Consider the following 23,331-nt stretch of genomic DNA (forward strand, 5'->3'; position numbering starts at 1 on the left):
TGATTCTGGCAACAGGAGTCTCTGAGTTCCAATCATTTACTCACAAAAGAGTTTTCTGTAATCCCTTTTGTGGAAAAAAATGGAGTTTTTCTGACATGCAAAGAAACTTCTATCAGTCTGACAAAGTAGGTAAAATCGGTGCCACCCTAAAATAAAAACCTGGAGTGAACTGGTGCTCCAGAAAGATAGTGAATGGCCACAGTGCATGTGGTGACGTCTCCATGCTGAGGTTTCAGGCAGCGCAGCACTAAGTATCAGGTGACCTGTGGTCCCACCAGAGCATAATTCTCATGAAATAGGCCTAACTAGATACCTTTTAACTCATCTTTATTTTGGTTGCAAAGATATGGTTTACTTAGCTACTTACTATTTGTTCCCATTTGAAGTCTCAGAGCTTGCTAAGTTAAGCACTGCCTTCAGTTCTGAACTGCTATACAAGAACATTATAAAATACAAAGCATAAACTAAGATAATCCTCTTTACAGAATTCAGATTAGTGCATTAAAACAACATTGATTTCAAAAGGGAAGTGAGATAACTGGCAAACATCCAATTGCTTTTCTAATGAAGGATGGCACAAAAGGTAAACACTAAATTTTAAGTGTCAGGCGCGCAGAAACAGTTACTTGTGGGAAAGTTACTTTCCAAAAGTAATTTGGACCTAAAAATAGTAGCCATTATTCTATAAGACATAAGAGAAGGTAAATAATGGCCCACAAAACCAGATGATACGGTTAAGATAACTAGTTTAGTGGAATAACAAACTGAGATCTTTAGAATCCAAACACGATAGGAATTGGTATTGGTTTTTCATACTCTTCTTCCAAATGATGTTAAACATTTATAATAACTACACTTTCCCCAGTAAACATCAGACTTAAATAGGCCATATGTAAAAACAACCTGTCCTTAGTAATTTTACTAGGCAATCTACAGCAAAAGCTTAATATATACACAGAAGTAGTATCAAATAAACTAGAAAAGTATTCACCGACTTCAGAGTAAAAAGGATCTTAAAAGAAAACCAACAGAAAAATGAAAGACACTTTGTGCTGTTGTGAACCAGAAAAATACACCCCATGAATAGACCTTAATTATTTTACATTACTGGGAATATCTTCCCTGCTGAAGCAAATCAAAATTAAATTTGAGAATTTTAATTGAAGTAACACAAATCTAGGTGTGTCACAGTGACAGGGAGATGCAGACAGAATGCACACACCTTTAAATTTACAAATTCCCAAAACTAAGTCAAGCAGGGTAAATAAATTACAAATGAAAGGCATATGCAATGTGGGCAAAAACTTAACAACTATTAAATTGAAGACCATGGCAGTTATGTCAGCCGTGATATTTAGAAAATCTTTCAGTATTAGAAAATATCAGATTTAATCCAAAGGAACCACCCCAACCTCCCAATAAAAATAACAAAGTATGGGAACCATCCTTTATACAATAGCTTTAAAATAATAATTTTAAAAAAAAACATGATTACAGGAACCTTCCTACATAATTTAGACAATGTAGTGCAACAGCGTGCTCCTTCATAACTTCAGCGGTTCAGTCCCCATATGATGAGACCAATGATCACAGCTCCAATGACAAGAATAAGAATGATGATGCACAGGGTTTTTCTGGATTTGCGCTGCAGATGCAAAAACAAAAAAACATGTTTGCAGATTTAGTGGAGTATCTCCACAGCAACTAAAAATAATTTGGTTCATTTCTAGAGTAAAATCAGTAGTAGTATATTGCCCTCAAATTTTTGACTGCGTTTTTTGTTTCTCAAAAATCTCTTTAATATATATGGCAATATTCTTTCAAAAAAAATTATTGAACTAATGCTACAATTAAGGGAGCAATTTTTCAACTTTCATTGGTAATTTTTCTAAGGGTGTGGCTGAGCTTAAGAAAGAAGACACCATGAATAAGTTACTGACTTAAGAGACTAAGGTTACCTATGTATGAAAACAGAACAGCTTAAGAGCTTCAACATTCTTTACCTTTTATTACAGTTTTTCTTAAAAATGAGTTCTCTGAAGATATAAGTATAAATTGGCAACTTTTCTTCACATGTATTTCTTTCTTTCTTTTTCCTTTTTTTTTGAGACGGAGTCTTACTCTGTCGCCCAGGCTGGAGTGCAGTGGCACAATCTCGGCTCACTGGAATCTCCACCTCCCAGGTTCAATTGATTATCCTGCCTCAGCCTCCCAAGTAGCTGGGATTACAGGCACCTGCCACCACACCCAGACAAATTTTTTTGTTTGTTTTTAGTAGAGATGAAGTTTCACCATGTTGGCCAGGATGGTCTCGATCGCCTGACCTCGTGATCCGCCCACCTCAGCCTCCCACAGTGCTGGGATTACAAGCCTGAGACACCGTGCCCAGCCCCTCACACATATTTCTTGTTTCCACATATTTCTTTGATATTAATGGGAAACCACATTCAAAATCTCAACAAACAAGTAAAAACCACAGAGCAAATAAAATCATAATGCTGTCACTGAAAACCGAATCGTTAAGAATTTTCTTTCATTCTTCATTCCTGGTCCAGTTGTAGATTTCTGTATTTCTTTAATGGCGTTTGTATCTCACATCAACATGCAGGAATCCTTTTTCTTACAAAGCAGAAAAATTTGTAAATTTACTTTGTGTCAAGTAGAAGTACCAAAATATTTATAAAAAGATACATTTCTGAGTCTGAAATTACCCTGAACACCATAGTTTGAATATTCCACATATTCATCTAATTTTTCCAGTGAATACTCCTCATGTATCAAACACAATTTCTCTAAAATTTCAATATCATGCATAAATATTGTTCCCAGACTCCACTTGGTTACCACAAACACACATGTAATGTACTTGTGAGTCATCACGGGTATCCCACAATGGTGTACCTGATGCCTGGGGTACTTCCCTAGTGTGGGGTAATGAGACTCTGGGGCAATGTGGTGATAAGCGAATGTATCACCTTCGTATCAAGGCTTCCAAACAGAACTATTGGAAAGCTGCCTCTTTTCTCAGCACTTGTGCTGCTTAGCCATCTCGTCCCCCTTTGGGAGCTGGAGGAATGAAGCCTGGGGACAGCTTCCAGTCCTGGGGTGTAGCTTGGGACATGTGCTTTTTCCTGTAGGCTTGGGCTTCCACAAGGAAGAGAAAGAGTAAAACTTGGCAATATATCCACATTCCCCCCAAATCCAAAAGCAAAATAAAATACCACGTGAACCTAGTCACTGATGGCTCCTGTTAAGTTTCGGCAGTTATATGCTAACAGCTCCATAAGACTTCTGGCATTTGCAGATCTGTGTGTGTGTGTGTGTGTGTGTGTTTTCAATTATTCATGAGGGATACCTAAAGTCCATGACACAGTGATATAGTGATACTAATTCCACTGAGCTGCGTATCTGAATGATATGCACAAAGATAATAAACAGGAGTGACTGTTGGTGAATACCATTGGTTATAACTCAGCAAACTCCATACAGCTTCATTATTATTTACTTATCACTGAATATGCAGTAATTTGTCCAGTAAAAGATGGACTGTGAAATGAAAGGCAACTACTAAGGTTAGTGAGAAAAGCAAGAAGCAATTGAAAATGTCTGAGAAGGTGACAATATCTTAGATAGTTTATAAGAAGTTAACAGCAGCTGGGCATGGTGGCTCCCATCTGTAACGTCAGCACTTTGGGAAACTGAGATGGGTGGATCGCTTGAGCCCAGGAGTTCCAGACCAGCCTGGGCAACACAGCAAAACTCTATCTCTACAAAAAATACAAAAATTAGCCAGGCGTGGGGGTACACACTATTCGGGAGGCTGAGGCAGGAGGATGTCTTCAGCCCAGATGGCAGCGGTGGCAGTGAGGCGAGATGACACCACTGCACTCCAGTCTGGGCATCAGAGCCAGACTCTGTGTCAAAAAAAAGTTAATAAGGCAAAAAAAAACCGATAATTACGAATGACAGCAACAACGGAATGGAGTTTTAAAAAGGAAATCAAATGCTACATGGTATTTAGGGGTTTCCAAAGAGCCTGGCCTTATCCATGCTGAACATCAAAGGTCTGCATATTGTATGATGTATTAATAGTTGATAGTTCTAATATTTGTATAGTACTTGACACATAATTTATATTTGACACATGCATGTGGGCTCCCCATATTAACCCGACTCAAGAAATAAATTCATTCCTGGTGAAGGGTCTGCTGCATGTGGACAGAATATATAATGAACAGTGACACTCCAAGCTAATACGATTTCCACAAGACCTGAAGCAATCTCTCTAGGACAAGGAAATTTACCTCTTTAGTCCAGAGTGTCAATGACAGAAAGAAAAAGTAAAAGGGAGCAGCAAGAAATGGAAGGAGGGGCCTATTACAAAAAGGTTTCTGAGTAGAAATGTCACAACGACATCAGAGATCCCCGGCCATCAGAAAAGCCTAGAATTGTCTCTGCGGCCCAAACACTAAACTTTCTCTCCCCGTGGGCCAACAATTCTGGTTCAACCCTAAGAAGAACAAAGGCTAAAACCAGTTCTAAACTGACTGGTATTATTTAAACAGACTTCTCTTCCATGGGATTTTAATTTTTAACATCTTCAGCCACTTTAAACCTAATCTTTCCCTGCTTCCCCAACACAAACACACACACACACATGAAAAGGCTGTTATAAGAAAATCGATAACAGTTAAATTACCTGATAATCTGCTGCCCTTGACAGCTGCTGATTTGCTTGCTGAACGTGCACCTCTGCATTTTCCACATTGGCTTCTATGCTATCTGTAAAATAAAATACACACACACCAATGTGTTAAACATGTATTGATGCTGTAGTAACAAATCACTAGATTTCATTCAAGGTAAGACTGAATATGCTCATTATTCAAAGGTTAATCATAGTATATCATAAAGTTGAATTTTTTTTAAGATGGCTGTAAGAATTATAGTATACACCTATACTATTTTTCAGGTGATCCAAACAATACACAAGCATTTGTAGAACAGAACCTTGATCATCTTCAGTACAGAGCAACTCTGGCTCTACCTGGCAACCCCTGAAAAGTATTGTCACCCTGACATTATCAAATCAGTGTCAGCACAAGGGATGTCTCAGTGTCAAACTTCACAGCTTGTTCTGTGTCAAGACCAATGCACAAGAGATCAACTCTCTTCTTTCTACTGCTGAAGATTTTGTTCATCATGTTAAAAACTGGTACCTTGATGTTTCAAAGAACATTATCTCCTCAGAGGGAAACAAACAGAAAAACCCAAATGCTACAACTTGATCCCTCACTCATTATGTTAGTCATCAATGTTTCTCAATTTCTTTTCCCTCTATGTCTTTGTAAATGGAGTGTACTTTAAGTTATTGGAGCATAATACCTACGCTCTACCTAGTTTGTGTTCTATAATGGCCGACTCAGTAGCAAGCATGTGACAGTATTTATTTAGGGTAAATACAGAGTGCTGAAAACCATTTACTCTGTGGTCATCAACATACTTCTGTGCTAAAATCTAGCCCTCACCAAGGGCCCATGCAGGCTTCTCAAATGGTGGCAGTTTTTCTTCCCACCCTCCAGGGGCCTGGAGGTGGAACGGGTATCATTTTGAAGCATGAGACCCTCGTCTCTTCCTCCCTACCAACTCTCAGCTTTAAAGCTCATGCTATCAAACTCAGCCAACCCTCCTTGTTGCAGACATCTATAAATTGCATGGCCTTTTCTTCTCATTCCTTGAATATTTTAGCCTCTGACTCACTGATGCTCTCTCAAATACTTCTCTTATACATACTGGTGACTTCAAGATCCAACTGGTGAGCCTTCTAACACCCCGGCCTCTCAGTTCACTGACCATACTTTTTCCAAAGACGAACACCTTTCCTCATCCACCTATTTCCATGGTCACATCCCAAACCCTGACATTCCAGTAACTGCAGTTGTTCCATAATCTCAATTTGAAGGGTCTCACTCTCTGATCACCACCTTCGATCTCTAGAGCTCACTCCTTCTAATTCCTTGGCTCCAACAATTTTCAGCTTTCATTGATCCTACCACTTTTTCACTGTCCCTCACATATGGCATGTCCTCACTTTCCTCCTTACCCTAGCCTTAGAGTCCTTGGACAATCACTTAGCCTCAGCTTACACTCATCCCCAGCTCCTTGCCCCTCCACTTTAGTCATATGACAAAACCCCAACCAGTACCCATGCAGCTGACAATGGATGTAAAAGGGATTAACCATGTTTCACTTTAAAGTCATGACTGCCCAGCAGGTCTCCTTCATTTCCCTGATTCCTGAAAGACTATGTCATACTTTCTCTTCTCTCTTCAAGCTTCTCAAGCCTCCTCCGGCATTATCATTCTCAGCCCATGACCTTGATTTCTAGTTCTCTGAGGCAACAGGAACCATCAGAAGACATTTCCACACGTTTTCACGACCCGATCTACATGCAATATCTGTGTGCCCTGACAACTTTCTTGTCGCCAAGAAGAACTATCATACCCCGAGCAAGAGCCAACTTTTCCACTTGTGCATTTTATCACATTTCCCATCATTTAACTCAAAAACCTCAGTCCAGCAAACTCCCTCCCTCTCTTACTTATCATCAATATTTCTTCCCTGGTAGATCACCTACATCAATCCTACCTTACAAACAAGCAAACCAAAAACCTCTCGTTTACTCCACATCCATTTTTGCAGCTATGCTTGCATTCTCTGTTTCACTTTCCCTCTTTACTCCTCGAAAGAGTCATCTATACTTGGTATCCACCACTGTTCTCCTCCCATTCTCTCTTGGGCCTACTTTTATCATGCTTTCACCTACACTATTTCACCAACGCAGCTCTTACTGAGGTCACCTATCCCTACACATTGTTAAATCCAGTAGTCAAATCTTAATCCTCATTTTACTTGACCTGACACAGCAGCATTTGAAACAGCTGACCAGCCATTGTTCTTGAAGCAGTTTTTTTCCCTTCCCTTCTAGGATGATACATTCATTTGGATTTCCTCCACATCACTGGCTATTCTTTAGTCTTTTTTATTTGTTCTCCTTCAGTTGTCTGGGCTCTAAATCAGAGGTTAAGAAGCTTTGTCTGCAAAGAGCCAGAGAATGAATAAGCTTTGTGGGTTGTATGATCTCTGTTACAAGTATTCAACTATGCCTTCACTGTGCAAAAGCAAACATAAACAATACATAAATGAATACATGTAGTTTGAAGACACTGTTCTAAACATTTAGAGGATCCACGGCTAAGTTCTCAGACCTCTTCTATTCTCTATCCAGACTTAATTCCTGGATTATCTCACCCAATCTTGTGGTGTTAAATACTATGTGTACACAGATCACTCCTAAATTTAGATTCCCTGCACAGACTTCTCCCCTGAACTCCATATTCACTTTAATAATGTCTAGAAAACCTTCACTGGGTGTAAAGGGGCACCTCAAACTTAACATATTCAAAAATGACTGATTTATACCCATCTAAGCCTGTTCCATTTACAGATTTCCCTATCTCAGAAAACAGTAACTCCACCATCATAGTGGGCCAAGCTAAAACCTTAGCATCACCCTCAAATTAACTCTTTCTTTCACACTCATACCCAGGTAGTCAGTAAATCTTTTTGGCTCTCCACTTAAAATATATCTGAAATCCATTAATTTCTCACCATCCCTCTAGTTCCAGCCTGATCCAAGCCAACAAGATTGTGCATCTGGATGACTGCAATAGCTTTTTAGGTGATCTCCTTGCTTTTGGTCTTTTTCCAGCAGCCAAGTGAGTCTTCTGAAACCTAAGCAGGGTTATAGCACTCCTCTGCTCAAATCCTCCTTGGCTTCTCATTCATTTGTAAAACCTGAAGTCTTTACATCGGCTCAGGGTCCTAAATGACGTCATCCCCTGCCCTTGGACATGATCTCCATCTCCTTCTTGCTCATTAAAAATGTCAGCTACACTTCTACCTCAAGGCCTTTGTACTTGCAGTTCTCTCTGCCTGGAACACTTTCTCTTACTTACTCCCTTACATATACTAAGGCTTCACTAAAATGTCACCTATCAGTAAGGTCATACCTGACTACCCTGTGTCAGGCAGCAACAATTTCCACCCCAGCAGTCCCATCCCTCTACCCTGGCCTTATTTTCTCCATCACTTATCACTATTTACTTGCTTTTCTCACCTTTTTAAAAAATTATCTTTCCTCCTATTATAAGACCAATTGAGATAGGGTATTTTATCTGTTATCTAATTTCAGCTGAATCCCCAATGCCTAGATTTGTGTCTGGACATAGTAGCCACTCCACGTATTTTGGATGATGAAAAAATTAGTTTTTGAAATTTTACCTGTGATCTAATGGGGATACACAGGAGGGTAAGAATAGATAAAAAATAGTTACACTGAAGTAAAGATGCAAATATTTCAGTTGGACCAAATTCAGAAAATAAACTACAAGCATCTTTAGATATACCAATAGCTAGCTCCAGATTTCAAGATGGTCAGGATCCTGATGAATGCTAACAACTACCCCCTAATTGAAATGCTATTACATTCAATATTTAAGGGATTCTTAGCAACTTAAAAAAATCACTTCTAAAAAGAATTCCTAAATTCTATGTAATACTACTAAATTCATCTACCAAAAAGCTATTAAAATGAATGACTAGGCAAATGGCTACCTATTCCCTATTACCTAAAAGACAAGATGTCATGCACAGTTACATATACCACAAGTTTCCCCAAAAGTGCTTAGCATGATGACAATTAAATTGGAGTAAGACTAAAATCGGAGGCCCTGGAAATAAGCTGGAATAATGTTTCATGGTGCCTTCCATGGTCTTGGCAGCAGTAGGCCCTGATTAAATTTGGGCTTCTGAAATAAATCAAGCTCGTTATTTCAACCAGCAGGAGTCAAAAATGAGATCTGTTTTAGATAATGCCAAGGGTGATGCTTACTGTGTTTTATAGACATGCTTTTGGTTCCAGGGAAACCAAAAAAGGGATGGAAAGTGGTTACTCTTGTGTGAGAAAGTTACAGCAGGTAAACTGCATGTAGCTTGCTCTCACCTCCAAAATCTAAGTCGGCAGGTCTTACCTATTACATCTCCTTGTTCATGAATCATCATTCCCAAATCTTTAAATATTTCATTAATATCCATAATATCAGCCTAAGAGAAGAAGGCATATATTATTATAATCAGAAATTCAGTCCCCATTCCACAAAAGAGGAAAAATTTCAAAAACCCAAACCACTACTCACACATGGGTGAGCATGTATCTATAATACATAAATATAATACATAAACTTTGGAAATATCAGGAAAATATTCGACAATAATTAAGAGGAATTTGAACAATAGCCACCAGCTCTCTAAAATAAGTTTGTGGCATTAAAAATACCAAGTGAGTGAGGCAGGATGGAAATAAAGGATCTATAATAGAGAAGAGCCATGGATTGCTGAGTTCATTTTATACAATCTGATAGTTTTGTTACCACAAGCAGCATCTACTTACAAGGGTATAAAATATTTTTGGCACGTATTTCTAGTAAAAATTTACATATCAATTTGACAATTTAAAATAAGAAAACACTAGATGTAAATTTAAAGTCTCACATTAATAATTTGATTAGTGAAATGTCACTACTGAATAAAAAAGTTATAAATTTAGTGAATCAAGAAAATATAAATTTACTTTTCTTCAATGACACAATTAACTACTTCATAAAGTTTTTATAAGGACTAAATGAGATAATTAACGTAAAGAATTCATCCCACAGTGCCTGGCACATGGAAGGTCTTCAATAAATTGTAGCCATTATTAGCTATTATTAGCCTTCTTTCTAGGAACTAAGTAGGTTCCATAAGAGCTATGACTTAATAAATCTTTTAGATCTCTTTGATGTCATAAACATAGTAAAGAGAAGTAGAATTCTTTGAAGGCTTTATAAAAGGTCTTACTCATGCACATATGATGTGTATCACGTATCCTGGGAAGGCATCCAGACTCTCGGACAGACATTTATCTCTACACTGGTATTTTCTCAATACTAAGGTAGTCCACAGATGGCTTAATAGAATAATAATAATTTTTAAAAAGCTGCAGTAGGAGGGAGTATGTTCCCTCATCCTAGCACAAACAGTAAGGACAATATTATTTTTTTAAAAAAGGAATTATTGTAATTTATACATTACAAATGCTACCAAACTGATACATTAATTTTCTTTCTCTGGGCCAGACATGGTGGCTCACACCTATAATCCTAGTACTTTAGGAGGCTAAGGCAGGCAGATTACTTGAGACCAGGAGTTTGAGACCAGCCTGGCCAACGTGGTGAAACCCTGTCTCTGCTAAAAGTACAAAAAATTAGCCGGGTGGGGTGGCACATGCCTGTAATCCCAGCTACTCAGGAAGCTGAGGCATGAGAATCGCTTGAATCTGGGAGATGGAGATTGCAGTGAGCCGACATCACACCATTGCACTCCAGTCTGGGCGACAGAAGGAGACTGTCTCAAAAAGAAAAAAAAAAAAATTCTTTCTCGTGCCCTCTCCCAGCATTACCTAAGCATTTTGAGAACAAACTCACTAAGAACAGAGCAGCAGCCCAAGTCTACAATGTAAGCCTTACTTCAAGTTGCCTGATAGAAGATTCTCTCTCATGAATAAGGCGGAGGTCATCCTCTGTAATTTCTTCATCCTGCACCTGCACCTGAGGTTGCGTTTGGCTAACAGAAAAAAAAGAATGTGGAAAAAAGCAAAGATTGGTATTCAAAACAATGAGATTCATTTCCTATTTAAGATATATTCATTAAATAGTACGTTTTACTCTTCAAAGTCACAGAACTACTCACTTAAAAAATTCTAAGAATATAACAGATACATGAATAAAATTTTATTCATTTTCCATTTCACTTATATCATTTTATCTAACATGAGTTTAGAGTTATTACTTAATTATTGGGAGCTATATTTGTCAACTGGGTATTTCTTCTTAGCTGATTTAAACCTCATATAAGGGAAAGTCTATATTATTAATTAAGTCCATAAACATTTATTTGAAAAATTTTATATATTTTATGATAAATACTTTATAATTAAAATTTTTTTCAAATTTACTCTGTTTTCAACATATAAACAACTTATATTGAAAGCTTTAATTCTGTTCCAAGGGCCTTAATGTATAAACTTTGAAAAATTACCTTTTGATCTGTAAAATGTTTTATATTTCTTACCTTTCCCAAGATACAAGATTCCTTTCTTTTGAGCTGTCCTCAGGAAAACCGCCCTGAATAATTTAGTAACAGGATGGAATGAGAAGTGGCAAAGAAAGCAAAAATGAGAAAAAATAAACAACACTCATATTTTCCCTAATAATCTAAACGATTTATGTACATGTCTGTGTGTGTGTGTGTGTGTGTGTGTGTGTGTGTGTGTGTGTTGTGTGTGTAGAGAGAGAAAGAAGTTCTTGTTCTAATTTTTCAGGTCAACTGCTTCAAGTAATAACATAATTATAAGTAATTTTATATTCTAAGTAAACAAACACTAATCATTCTCAAGGGCCAAATAAGTATTATTTAGTAAGCTTAATGTAGTCTTGGAATCCATATGTTAATGAATAAGAAAACTCGTGATAGTTTGTAAGGGAATTTAAAATTAAATTAATTCAAAATTCTATTGTAAAGCTTCATTGATTTTCTCCAGGCTCATGTTCATTTTCAATATTCAGACAACATAGTTGCGCCATTCATCTCCATCATCTTGGTGTAATCCAGGAGGAAAGTGCTTTCTATACGAGCATGTACACAAACAGAAAGCCTCCGTACCAAAACGATGTGAGAATACTACTCACGGTGTGATCCCTAATCTTTTTTGACAAAATACGTCTCTGTATTTTTATATACTCTGTAATCTTCTGTACAATGACACAGAAAAAAAAACCACAGTAATGTATAATTATCATCTTCCCTAAAAATGGAGCAGAAAAGCATAAAAATGAATATTCAAGTGCTGATTTCCAAGATATTCACAGATCTTTACGACTTAAAAAATTATGCTACTATAGACTTTGATAGGACCCTTAGGAAGTAAGGGTCGTTTCTAGAATGTCTTTTAAAATACTCACAGACACTCTGGAACTGGCTCTTACTCGAGCAACAAACTCTTTCTCTCGCTCAGCAGCTTGCCTCTGAACCTTTTGGAAGTTTGTCAGTGATGCTGTGAACTCTGCCACTAAGCGATCCTTCTGTATTTTCCTTTGACGCTAGAGGAAAGAGAAGAAAAAGCCAACTAGAATCTAGCTGTGAAGTAAAACAGTTTGCAGTAGTTGGTTCTTTATTTAATCCTGAAGTTTTCACTTGCTCCCCAATTACAGGGCCTTACAGATTAACTCTCAGCAACATTCTGATAGTATGTCAAATACTGAGCATATTTAACTGGAGGCAAAAGACCCATTATGCTGGATTTCTCACCTCAAGTTTTCATGCTGCTAAAAACTAGCTCATTATTTTGAGGCTATTTTAAAGTAATTCCTTTTCAGGCAAATAAAGCCTTATACTTTTAGCTAAGTAATAACTTCCATTAAATAAGCAGGGAAATAAATATGTGCCCCCAGGACACCTCACATCTTGAATGAGCCTGCATATTCCACGCACTCAGCCCCGGAAGGCCAGGAAATAATTACTCAGGAAGCCTTTTCTGAGAACTTACTTAATTATGGGTCAGGGCAAATGCATGGAAATAATTTTTGCTTTATTGAACCACAGGATACTACCTGAGCAATTAAATATAGTTTTGTGTTCTGTGAACTAATCTCAAACAGAATTATTTTTGATTTCCTTTCTAGCATAATTTCCTTTCTAGCGTAACAGTTCAAAGATCCTACAATGTATTTGGTTTTTTTCACATTCAATGCATCAACAATGTGTCTTAAAGCTTGATACCTGTTCACTGGGGGTGGTGGGCAGAGATCCAAACTCTTTAATGTACTTATCTGTTTCTTTGGCAAGCTGGTTAGTATACTGCTGCTTCTGTTGCCTAAAGTGAGAAAACACGCATTACAACCAAAGGACTAATATACTTCTTTAAGCTACAACTCTGCCATTTGAATCAACACTGACAAAGAGTTGTACAAAAAATTGCCTTTTCATAAACTGGCTCTCAACTTTCTCTATCAAAAAAATTTCATATCCTATTCTTTGATAAATATTGAGCAAATACTACATGTCAGGTTCTTCACTGACACAGGGTAGGTGAGCTTAGAGAAATCAGTATCAACGACCATTTAGAAACACAGATGACTCAAATCAGAAGGAACTTGAAGGAGAGACTGTTGGATGTCTGATCCTTTGTTTGAGATACTGGGGATGTGGCAACCCTTAATCTGCATCTCACACCTGGAAGGTCAGGTGAGCAAGAAAAGATTTGTTGCCTTAGACTTTGCCCAGTTCCCAGATCTAGTTATAACTGGCCTCTCTTATTTCTCTATGTGAATAGATGCTATTCTCTATATGCTATAGATACTTAAAAAAAAAAAAAAAAAAAAAGGTGGTGGTGGCCAGGCACACTGGCTCACACCTGTCATCCCAATACTTTGAGGGGCTGAGGCAGGCGGATCACTTGAGGCCAAGAGCTTGAGACCAACTTGGCCAACATGGTGAAACCCCATCCCTACCAAAAATAAAAAAAATTAGCCAGATGCAGTGGTGCATGCCTATAATCCCAGCTACTTGAGAGGCTGAGGCAGGAGAATCACTTAAACATGAGAGGTGGAGGTTGCAGTGAGCTCAGATTGCACCACTGCACTTCAGCCTGAGCAACAGAGGAAAACTCTTGTCTCAAAAAATAAAAATAAAAATAAAAAGGAAAGAGACAATATTGATACAAATTTACTATTATTTAAGTTTGCGCTGGAAAAAATAATAGCATTTCCTTATAAAGGGAAGGAACACAATAAATAAAAGAAGTAAATTACAGTTATTCCTCAGTATCTTCAGGGGATTGCTTCCAGGACCCCTGTGGATACCTAAATCCGTTGATGCTCAAGTCCCTGATATAAAAAGGTATAGCATTTGCATATAATCTATGCATATCTTCTCATATCTTTAAATCATCTCTAGATTATTTGTAATACCCAATAAAATAATGTAAATGCTATGTAATAGTGGCCATATTTTATAGTTCAGTTTTTGTTTTTTTATTATTGTATTGCTATTTTTTTCTTGAATATTTTTGACCTGCAGTTGGCTGAATCTGGAGACATGCGATCTATGGCTACAGAGTGCTGACTACATACCCATATTTTATCTAGCTAGCTTATAAATTGAAAAGATTTCCAATTCGAAAACATGACACTAAAGAAAAAGCTCATATTGTGATGTTTTACAAATTACAACATCAGTATCTCTCATATATTTCATCTCATTTTAAATGTGGTCTGGTCACACTTAGGGTCCTTTAAAATAACGAGATATTGTATAAGAATATGCTTAAGAATAGGGAACTGTATTTGGCTGACAAAGGGTAATTAAAATCTATTTCTATCTCTATTTACCAAATACCCTATCTTTAATGCATTTTTGTAAATCTTTGGAAATCATAACATAGTCAAAGTTTTAAAAAGAAAACCTTAGGCCGGACATGGTGGCTCATGTCTGTAATCACAGCACTCTGTGAGGTTGAGGTGGGGGGACTGTCTGAGTCCAGAATTGAAGACCAGTCCAGGCAACATGGCAAAACACCATCCCCACAAAAAATACAAAAATTAGCCAGGCATGGTGGACATGCCTGTATTCCCAGCTACACAGGAGGCTAAGGTGGGAGAATCGATTGAGCCTGGGAGGTCCAGGCTGCAGTGAACCGTGATCAAGTCACTGCACTCCAGCCTGGGTGACAGCATGAGATCCTGTCTCAAAAAAAAAAAAAAAAATTCTTAGTGACTACGGATATATATTCAGAATCTTCACTATTAACTCTATGAAAATATTAGAACTATTATGAATTAAGTGCTTCTATTCCATTTTAATTTAGTTTAATGAATTGTGGTTTGGAGCATTTTTACCATTCTGACACTTACCCACTGTGGAAAAATAAAATATAAATTGGAGATAATTGTAAGTTCTTCAAATTGTACTTCCTAAAAATATGAATTCCTATTACCTACCTTTTAATATCATTCTCTTTGCAATTTTCCCTCTATAGTTAATGTTGTTTAGAAGTATCGCTTACTAGATATATGTGACTTGAAATTTACAGCTGTAACAGTACTGAAATAAAATTTAAGAGTTAAGTTTTAAATGACATTGGGCAACTCATTAAACCCATAAGACACATGAACAAAACGGAAACAGTTCTTTTGGTCTATTTCTCTCACTCCAATTCTGTAAGGTTTAAATGAGAAAATATGTAAAAATACTCTAAATCCATAACATACCACAGACAAAATATTATTGCTATGACTGCTGGTCTTCTAACAGCATATTAATTTACTGGAATATGTACTACATAATTCATTATAACTTTTTTTTTAAACGGAAGCTAATGCTCTCTGAAATTCAAGGATGTAGGTATAAACTTGTGGGAAGACAGCTCACGTAGCTGGATATGTATTGGATCTAAACCAAATAAAACTCTGGTGACTGCAGGGATTGTTAGCTATGGAAAGTAAATCACATAAATTGAGATACTAGAGTATAATTTTTCAACGGCTGTCAAAAACAACCTACCTAAAAACTATAAGAAATGCAACTAAAGAAATTCTGCTTTGATAGGGTAAGCCTATCAAAGAATTTTCTTTTTTTTCTTTTTTTTTTTGAGACAGAGTCTTGCTCAGTTGCCCAGGCTGGAGTGCAGTGGTGTGATCTCGGCTCACTGCAAACTCCACCTCCTGGGTTCAAGAGATTCTCCTGCCTCAGCCTCCTGAGTAGCTGGGACTACAGAAGCCTGCCACCACGCCTGGCTAATTTTTGTGTTTTTAGTAGAGATGGGGTTGCACCATATTGGCCAGGCTGTTCTCAAACTCCTGAACTTGTGATCCGCCTGCCTCGGCCTGCCAGATTTTTTAAATAAAAACACCTTCCTACTTCAGACAGGGAAAAATCTACACAAAAGCTTGGTACAAATGTATGGATAAGGTAGCAGAAAAACTCCATTGGTTTTCCATTTTTTTCCTCCAATAAACATAACACTACATACTGTAAAAGCAACAGAATAATAGCAATAGAGTTTTTCCTTTCTCTTTTATTTGTTTAACTAGATACTTACAGCTGTTGCCTCAATTCAGGTGAATCTTGAGGTGTTCCAAGTTGATTCAGAGTTCTTTGTATTTCTACAGCTATTATAATAGAAAATTCATGTATTAATTGTCACAGAGGTTAAGGCAACAGAAACAATGAGTTAAAAATATGTATAAGCAATTGGGCAGTTGAAAACAGACAGAAAAAGATGAAAATAGAAAATATTAACTGGGAAAAAGAATAAATGGTTTACTTAAATCTAATTAGTAACAAAAATGAATTAATTTTCAAGAGGAAATTGTGTAGGAATGTTAACCTGTGAAAATGCACTTATGACCCCAAAATACTATCTTCTTCCTTATCCCATCAGGATATTAAATACAATGGCACACAGACTTTAATGCTACTAGCATAAAAATTGTGAGGAAAATAAGTAACGATTACACATTTCATTAGAATATAATGTAAATAAGTTATAGTTAATAAAGGAGAAAGGAATAATAGAATTAGAAAAAATCATTTTTCAATTATCCATGTAATAACTGATTTTAGCAAGATCATCAAAAAATGCTAAAATCACAGAACATTCACACAACTTAAATTACCACCACACAGATGACATTAATTACAAAAGACATAACTTTATCATATATAAATCTGTTGTCTGAAAACAAATGACCAAATTTAGCAGTGAGAATGGAAAAAACTGACATTATGAACCTTGTGACATGCTGCAGTGAGAAAGTCACAATATGATCTATGGGTTTTTCTTGCCAAAATATTTAACATGAATCTAATCACAAAAAGAAATTAGACCAGTCTAGATTGTGGGACAATCTACGAGATAACTTGCCTGAGCATTTAAAGAAGTCAATGTCAAAAAAGGGAAGAAAAAAGTTGACAAAGACAGGGATGCTTTCTAAATTAAAGAATTAAAATACCCAAAGACACTGTATGATTTTTGACTGGATTCTGAATCAGGAAAAAGCAAGTACTATAAAAAAAAAATTGTAGGAACAATTGGAGAAATTTGAATACAGAAAGTAAAAAACACATTAAACAGAAGTTGAAAAATGCCCACAACTGGTGAATCCAGATGAAAGGTTCATTGTACTATACTTTTATATATATTTTGTGAGGTTTAGAGTACTTAAAAATTTTAAAATAAGAAGTCCAGGGCTTAAAAGTCACGTTAAACTCACAATGTGGAAGTCTACGACTATTGCAATTTTTTTTTAAAAAAAGGCTCTACACAAAAGGGGAGGATCTATACAGTTTTATGTGGGGGAACATAAATAAAATGTCATGGTACATAAATAAAACGTCAAGTAGAAACAATCTGAAAATCCAAAGAACTCTTAACAATCTAACCCCCCCATTCTTTTTATTTAAATGAGTGGTTTACTTGTATAGCTTAAATGCTTTAAAAATATTCATTATTTACATGCTCAAGGGAACAATAAAGTATTACAAAATGCAGGATAAGTTTTGGTCACTGGGAATGAAGTAATAAACACTGCTTTTAAGTCAAAGCTGAAAAACAGAAAGACTAGAGAGGAATCAAAGCATATAGCAACTGTTAGCATTTGGCTAATTTAATAAGAATTTATTTTTGCTTTTTAGGAGTTGATTTTTCCTTTCATAAGATGAACAAATTTTGTTTGCTGTGTTTAACTTATGGCTGCTTGTGATTAGCTATATATTCCCTCTCAACCTCAACAGATTTTCTTGAACTGCCTTATAGGGGCTTTATTTTCTTAAGTGTATTGATAAAACAAACTGTAGTATGGGCATCGATAGGCTACTGGAAGGTGTTTATCTCAACTCTAAACGGTTATTGTTCTTTAGGAAAAAATCATAGCAAGTGAGAAAAAATAAATTATTTAATAAATGACACCAGGAAAACTGACTAACCATTTGGGCGGGGGAGAAAGAGCCCTACCTCCCAGCATATAGCAAAATACATTTTTAATAAACCATTAATTTAAATAGTAAAATTGAAAATATTAAACTGCTATTAGAAATATAAATGTTTTTATCATATGATCTTATATATGATCTTAGAGTAAGAGATATAAAAGATTAGCTAAGGATGATACAAAACCAAAACCCACAGAGGAAAATATTGACAAATTTGACTACATAAAAGAACTTTGTTAAATGTTATATAAAAAATGTGTACATATATCACAAGTACTTATGTAAGTGTGTGTTTATATACACATGGGAGACAGTAACTGCAGGAAATGAAGAGGAAAGAGGTTAAACTACAATGGTAGTTATTTTTGGTAACAGAAAAACAGCCCAATAACAAATGGACAAAGGTTATAATCTTGCAATTTACAAAAGCCAAATGTATATATAACAAAATTTCAACTTCACTGATAATTAAATTTTCACATTTCTGATTGGTAAAAATTATGAAAAGCAGTTGAGGATATAATTGCAACCAAAAGCCTTAAAAACAAAAGGTATAGACTACATAATATTTAAATAAGAAGGAGGGAGCAATAGTCAATAACTAGAAATAATTTAGAAAATGTCAGACAATCCAGTGGAAAAATGGGCCAAGACAACGTGTATACCTATGTAACAAACCTGCACGTTCTGCACATGTATCCCAGAACTTAAAGTATAACAAAAAAAAAAAAAAGAAAAATGGGCCAAGAATAGGAACTTTAATATTCATGAATAAACCGAATAGTACAAAAAGGACTGAAATGCATATCAATCTTGCAAAGTACAAACAAGTACACTACATGAATGCTATATAAAATTACTCAGCCAATTAAAGAATTGAGTAGAAATGGATTCTGACAGGCCCAGTGGGTGCCTAGTTCCACTATGTGGTAATTTCCGGTTTCTGAACAGGTAACAGATATACTCAGCAACCCCCAGTTCTCACTCATACTCCCTAAGTAAGGGCTCTTATGGAAGAAAGAAATCATTAGAACTCCTTGGGGACCCACTCTAAAAAAACAATAAAACCAAGGGCATTATCTGTTCCCTGGGAATTACTCAGAAATGCCACCAAAAAGGACAGAAAGAGCAGGGAGTGGACATGCCTCTCATTCCCATTTAACCGGCCTATCTGGAGGATGCAGAAGGCTAAAGCTCATGACAACTAGGAAAAGCTATTCAGGTGGTGACTCCAACTGCAATATTCCTCAAAATGTGATGGATGTACTACAACAGAGCATCACAATCTCTAGCAACTTGTATATACATGCTGATGTGGTAAATACTTTTTGCTCTATCCTAAAAGACAGAGAACATGAGGAAGGATTTGCTATCAATGGGATGGGACATCAGCAAGCCTTCACAGGCTTATCTCATGGTTATGTACACTCTCTATCTCTGTACTACAATTTCGTTGTCAAGGATACGGATCATCTCCTCCTACAGAACACTACATTAGTCCAATAGACTGGTTACATCTGCTTTCAGGACCAGAAAAGCAGGAAGCAACATGTACTCTTAGATGTCTGCAAAGCATAAGTAAGCCAGCAGGTAGAAAATAAAGCCACGAAAATACAGGGCAGTGTTTCCTGAGTGAAAAATCTTCATGAATTAATCTGTAGATAACTGACATACTTCTGCAAAGTGCTTTTCTTTGTAGACTCAAGTACGAATGAGAAACAGACTTTTTAATGCTGCTCCCACCCTTTACTGAATGACCCAAAGGTTACCAGCTTCAGCTTCAACTCCCAAAAAGAAAAGGCTATCCAGAGAGTTCAAGTGGTGGTATAAGCAGATCTACAACCTGGCTTTAATGACTCAGCTAATCCAAAGGTACACCAAGCCTGTGTAATTTCAGGGCACTGAAGAAAACTAGTAGCAAATCCCAACAGGAAAACCATAGGGGTCCCTCAGAATGTTGGAGCAAAACCATCCTTTTGAGGACTCATTCTGGCCTTGCTGCTGAGCCCTGGATAGAGTACACAACGGTACGAGGTAACCAAGCGAGCCAAGCTGTTCACCATGAATTGGGTGTTCCCTTGTTGGTACAGCCTTTCTACATTTTGCTCTACGTATGTCAGTCAGCCTATCCCTCACCCCAACTCCTGAAGCACTTGTTCAGTGAAATAATAAACTAGCAATGGTTGTCAGAACAAAAGCCAGAGGGAGGCTCACCAATATGGATTTCCCCTTACTCAGATGGACATGACCATGGGCATTGCCATACACCAATTTGCAGCAATAGCAATCTCATGTTATACCCTAGTAAATTATTTTTGATTTTTTGTATTAATGTTTTCATTCATCCTTTGGACTTCCCAGATGCATATCCATATGCTCTACAGACATGATTTTACCCATTTTATTTTCTATGGCTAATTATCTTTACAAACACTTTGAATCACGTGCTAATTTAAAAATAAAAAGCAAACTAGTGATGTGACGTTGTTGAGGGTTGACCCAGCTAGCTGGTGACAAGATAACTGTGCTCCTTCCATCTTGGAGGAGGCAGAATTTTATATTCACTTCAATGGTACTACTCTGGGTTCTGTTGTGCATCCTCTAAGCACCCACTGCGCCCCCTGCTGCCCGTCCCCACTCGCCCCACCCCATGCTTCTACCAGACTCCTAGTCCACCTATTAGTCACAATCAAGGTGTTTCACACACTGATGCTTCTGATCAAGAAATTACAGAGAAAAAAAATTAACGGTGTTCGAAGGACAATGGGATTCACTGCTCTGCCACGCATTCTGTTATCTAGAAGCTGCTGGACTTCTAGAATGTTTATGGCCTACTGAGACTCAATCCTGGCACCACCTGGGAGACAAGCATCTTGGGAAACTGAAGTGCTGTCCTATAGGATTTTTATGGTCTCAAAGAACCAGCACTCCAGGGTGCTGTTTCACCTACAGCCAGAAAGAAACTTGGATTTGGGAAGTAGGGGGACAAAGTGCAGTATTTCACAATTACACCTAATTATCCATTTGTACAATGTTTTCCATCTCTCAAGGTGATTTAGAGACAATATTCAAGTGAGGAAAACAATCACGTTTTCAAGACTACAACTGGTCATTTAGGGCCAAGGTAGTATGTTGATTGAGGTAATTATTAAGCAGAAGTTGGGGTATGCTCATACACAAGTAAAAGGGAGATGACCCGGAGGGGACCTGATAATACCGCCATCTACAATCATAAAAGTGAGTACCGCATAGCCTGTGAACAGGAGCAACAAGGACCCAGGGCTGAAAATCTGGGTCATCCCAAATAGCTGAGGTGCTGAAAGAAAGCAGAGGAACGTGGAATGGTTATTATAACAGGAAAATAGTAATACAAACTGCAGCCTGTGATCAGCTGTAGAGTGGCAACTGAGGACCTACCAATATTCTTTCTCTTGCTCTGCAATGTATATATTTAGATATATTAACTGTCTCCTTTCCTATCTATTTCCACCACTGTTATATATAGAACATACTGTTTGTGGTTACACTGAGACACTGTTCGACAGGCTAAGGGATACTGCTGTTCAGTTTTGCTGAAAGAGAGGAGCGCACAGGAATCACCCCCTAGATTTGGCATTGGCTACAGGAACTGAATAGACCTGTTTTATCCCTTCTGTGGAAATGGGAAAGGAGTTCTCGTTGTATGAGGGATAGCAGCAGTATGTCAGGCAGGAGCTTTTGTTTTTAAGCTTAGGTACAAAAAAAAGAAGTGTATTCACTGTAGAAAACAAAAGGGATAAATTACAGTGAAATTTATTTTGGGTCACCTAATACTCAAAGCTACTATTACACTGGGATCTTTTTGGTTATAATATTATGACCACTGAGAAGTAGCATCACAGAGCCAGTCTTTGGAGGGGGAAAAAAACTGATAGTCAAAGCAACAAAACTGTTTTAAGATTCTTTGAACATTGCTTACCTTCATTATAATTCAGGTGATTAATAATGAAAGTATTAGTCACTATCACTAACAATCTAGTTATAATCAAAAGCTACATTCACTCTGTGCTTTTGGTTTTGTAGATTTAGGTTTTATAGATACTGAAATTTCTTAAAAATCAAATGCTCTGGCTAACAACCTCCTTGTCACTCTGAAACAATTTTTTAAGATAATACAATGACTCATAAAATGAAGCCTCTTAGAAAACAACCATTATATTATTGCCTAATAGAATGCATTTAACTAATGAGAGCGAGTTGCTTCTCATGAATAGAAATGGAAGACAAGTCCCCCTACACTTATGCAGCATACAATCTAGAAAAGGACAAAAAGAAAGTACAAACACCATATAAACTCAGAGGGAGCAGCAGCAACAAATGCTATAACAATGTTTCAAACAATGACCTATAATATATGTGTTCTATTGGAGAACAATCCAAAAAGCTGTAATGAAGGTGGCATTTGTAATGGTTTGAAGGGTAAGAAATAGGACATTTCAGTTTGGAGATTCAAACCTCTAATGTCATACTCAGACATACACTGAAATGATCAGAATACCTATTAGTCAGCCTAACTAGAAGGCAAACTTCTTAAAGGCAAAGACTAAGTTTTATTCATTTTGTTATTTCCAGAATTTATCATATTGTTGACCCTCAATGAATAGTTTTATGAGTGAACCATAAAAAGAATACTGGAAAGACCAAAACTTATATAATAATATGTATTTCTAAAACATAAAGCATAAATAAACAGAGAGTTAAGAAAGGTAGTTATGCCCATTTATTATTCACTCACTGATTCATTCGACACACATTTACTGGGCATCTACTATGTACTAGGCACAATGGGAGGGCTGTTGAACATCAACATTAATTTGGTTGTGTTCCTTTAAATTGAGCAGGTCTACACTTGAGGATCAATCAAAGGCATCATCTGATCAGGTGATAAAGGGATTACAGAAACATAAATCTGAAACTACTAAATCAAATTTGGAAGAAATATTACATGGTATTAGTTCAATCCTATTTTATAAACAAAGATGTTGAGAACCAGACAGAATAACTAACTTGTTCCAACAACTATAGCTATTTATTAGAAGAGTTAGGGTTAGAATGTAGATTTCTTGGTTTTCAAGAAACTTTTTTCAGTGTGTTAAAAGGACTGAAAGTAAAAGATGTTAAAACACATTATTTCATAATCCAGGT

General features: G+C 36.8%; 1 protein-coding gene across 2 annotated transcripts in view; it reads right to left on the reverse strand.

Moving 5' to 3' along the window:
- Positions 1-893: 893 nt before the first annotated feature.
- Positions 894-23,331, reverse strand: part of STX7 (syntaxin 7) — a 52,575-nt gene continuing 30,137 nt past the window's right edge. The window contains exons 3-10 of one of the 2 annotated variants that reach the window (XM_023230574.2): positions 16,256-16,325; positions 12,937-13,030; positions 12,120-12,257; positions 11,230-11,282; positions 10,626-10,722; positions 9,093-9,165; positions 4,700-4,782; positions 894-1,645 (exon numbers count right to left, since the gene is read on the reverse strand). In XM_023230574.2, the coding sequence (XP_023086342.1) occupies positions 1,553-1,645; positions 4,700-4,782; positions 9,093-9,165; positions 10,626-10,722; positions 11,230-11,282; positions 12,120-12,257; positions 12,937-13,030; positions 16,256-16,325 (701 nt within the window). In that variant the 3' untranslated portion in view covers positions 894-1,552. Of the gene's footprint in view, positions 1,646-2,268; positions 2,620-4,699; positions 4,783-9,092; positions 9,166-10,625; positions 10,723-11,229; positions 11,283-12,119; positions 12,258-12,936; positions 13,031-16,255; positions 16,326-23,331 lie in introns of those variants that run through there. The other variant, XM_023230575.1, reaches the window with a different exon arrangement.

The sequence above is a fragment of the Piliocolobus tephrosceles genome, chromosome 5 (assembly GCF_002776525.5).
Source record: "Piliocolobus tephrosceles isolate RC106 chromosome 5, ASM277652v3, whole genome shotgun sequence".
Classification (NCBI taxonomy): Eukaryota; Metazoa; Chordata; class Mammalia; order Primates; family Cercopithecidae; genus Piliocolobus; species Piliocolobus tephrosceles.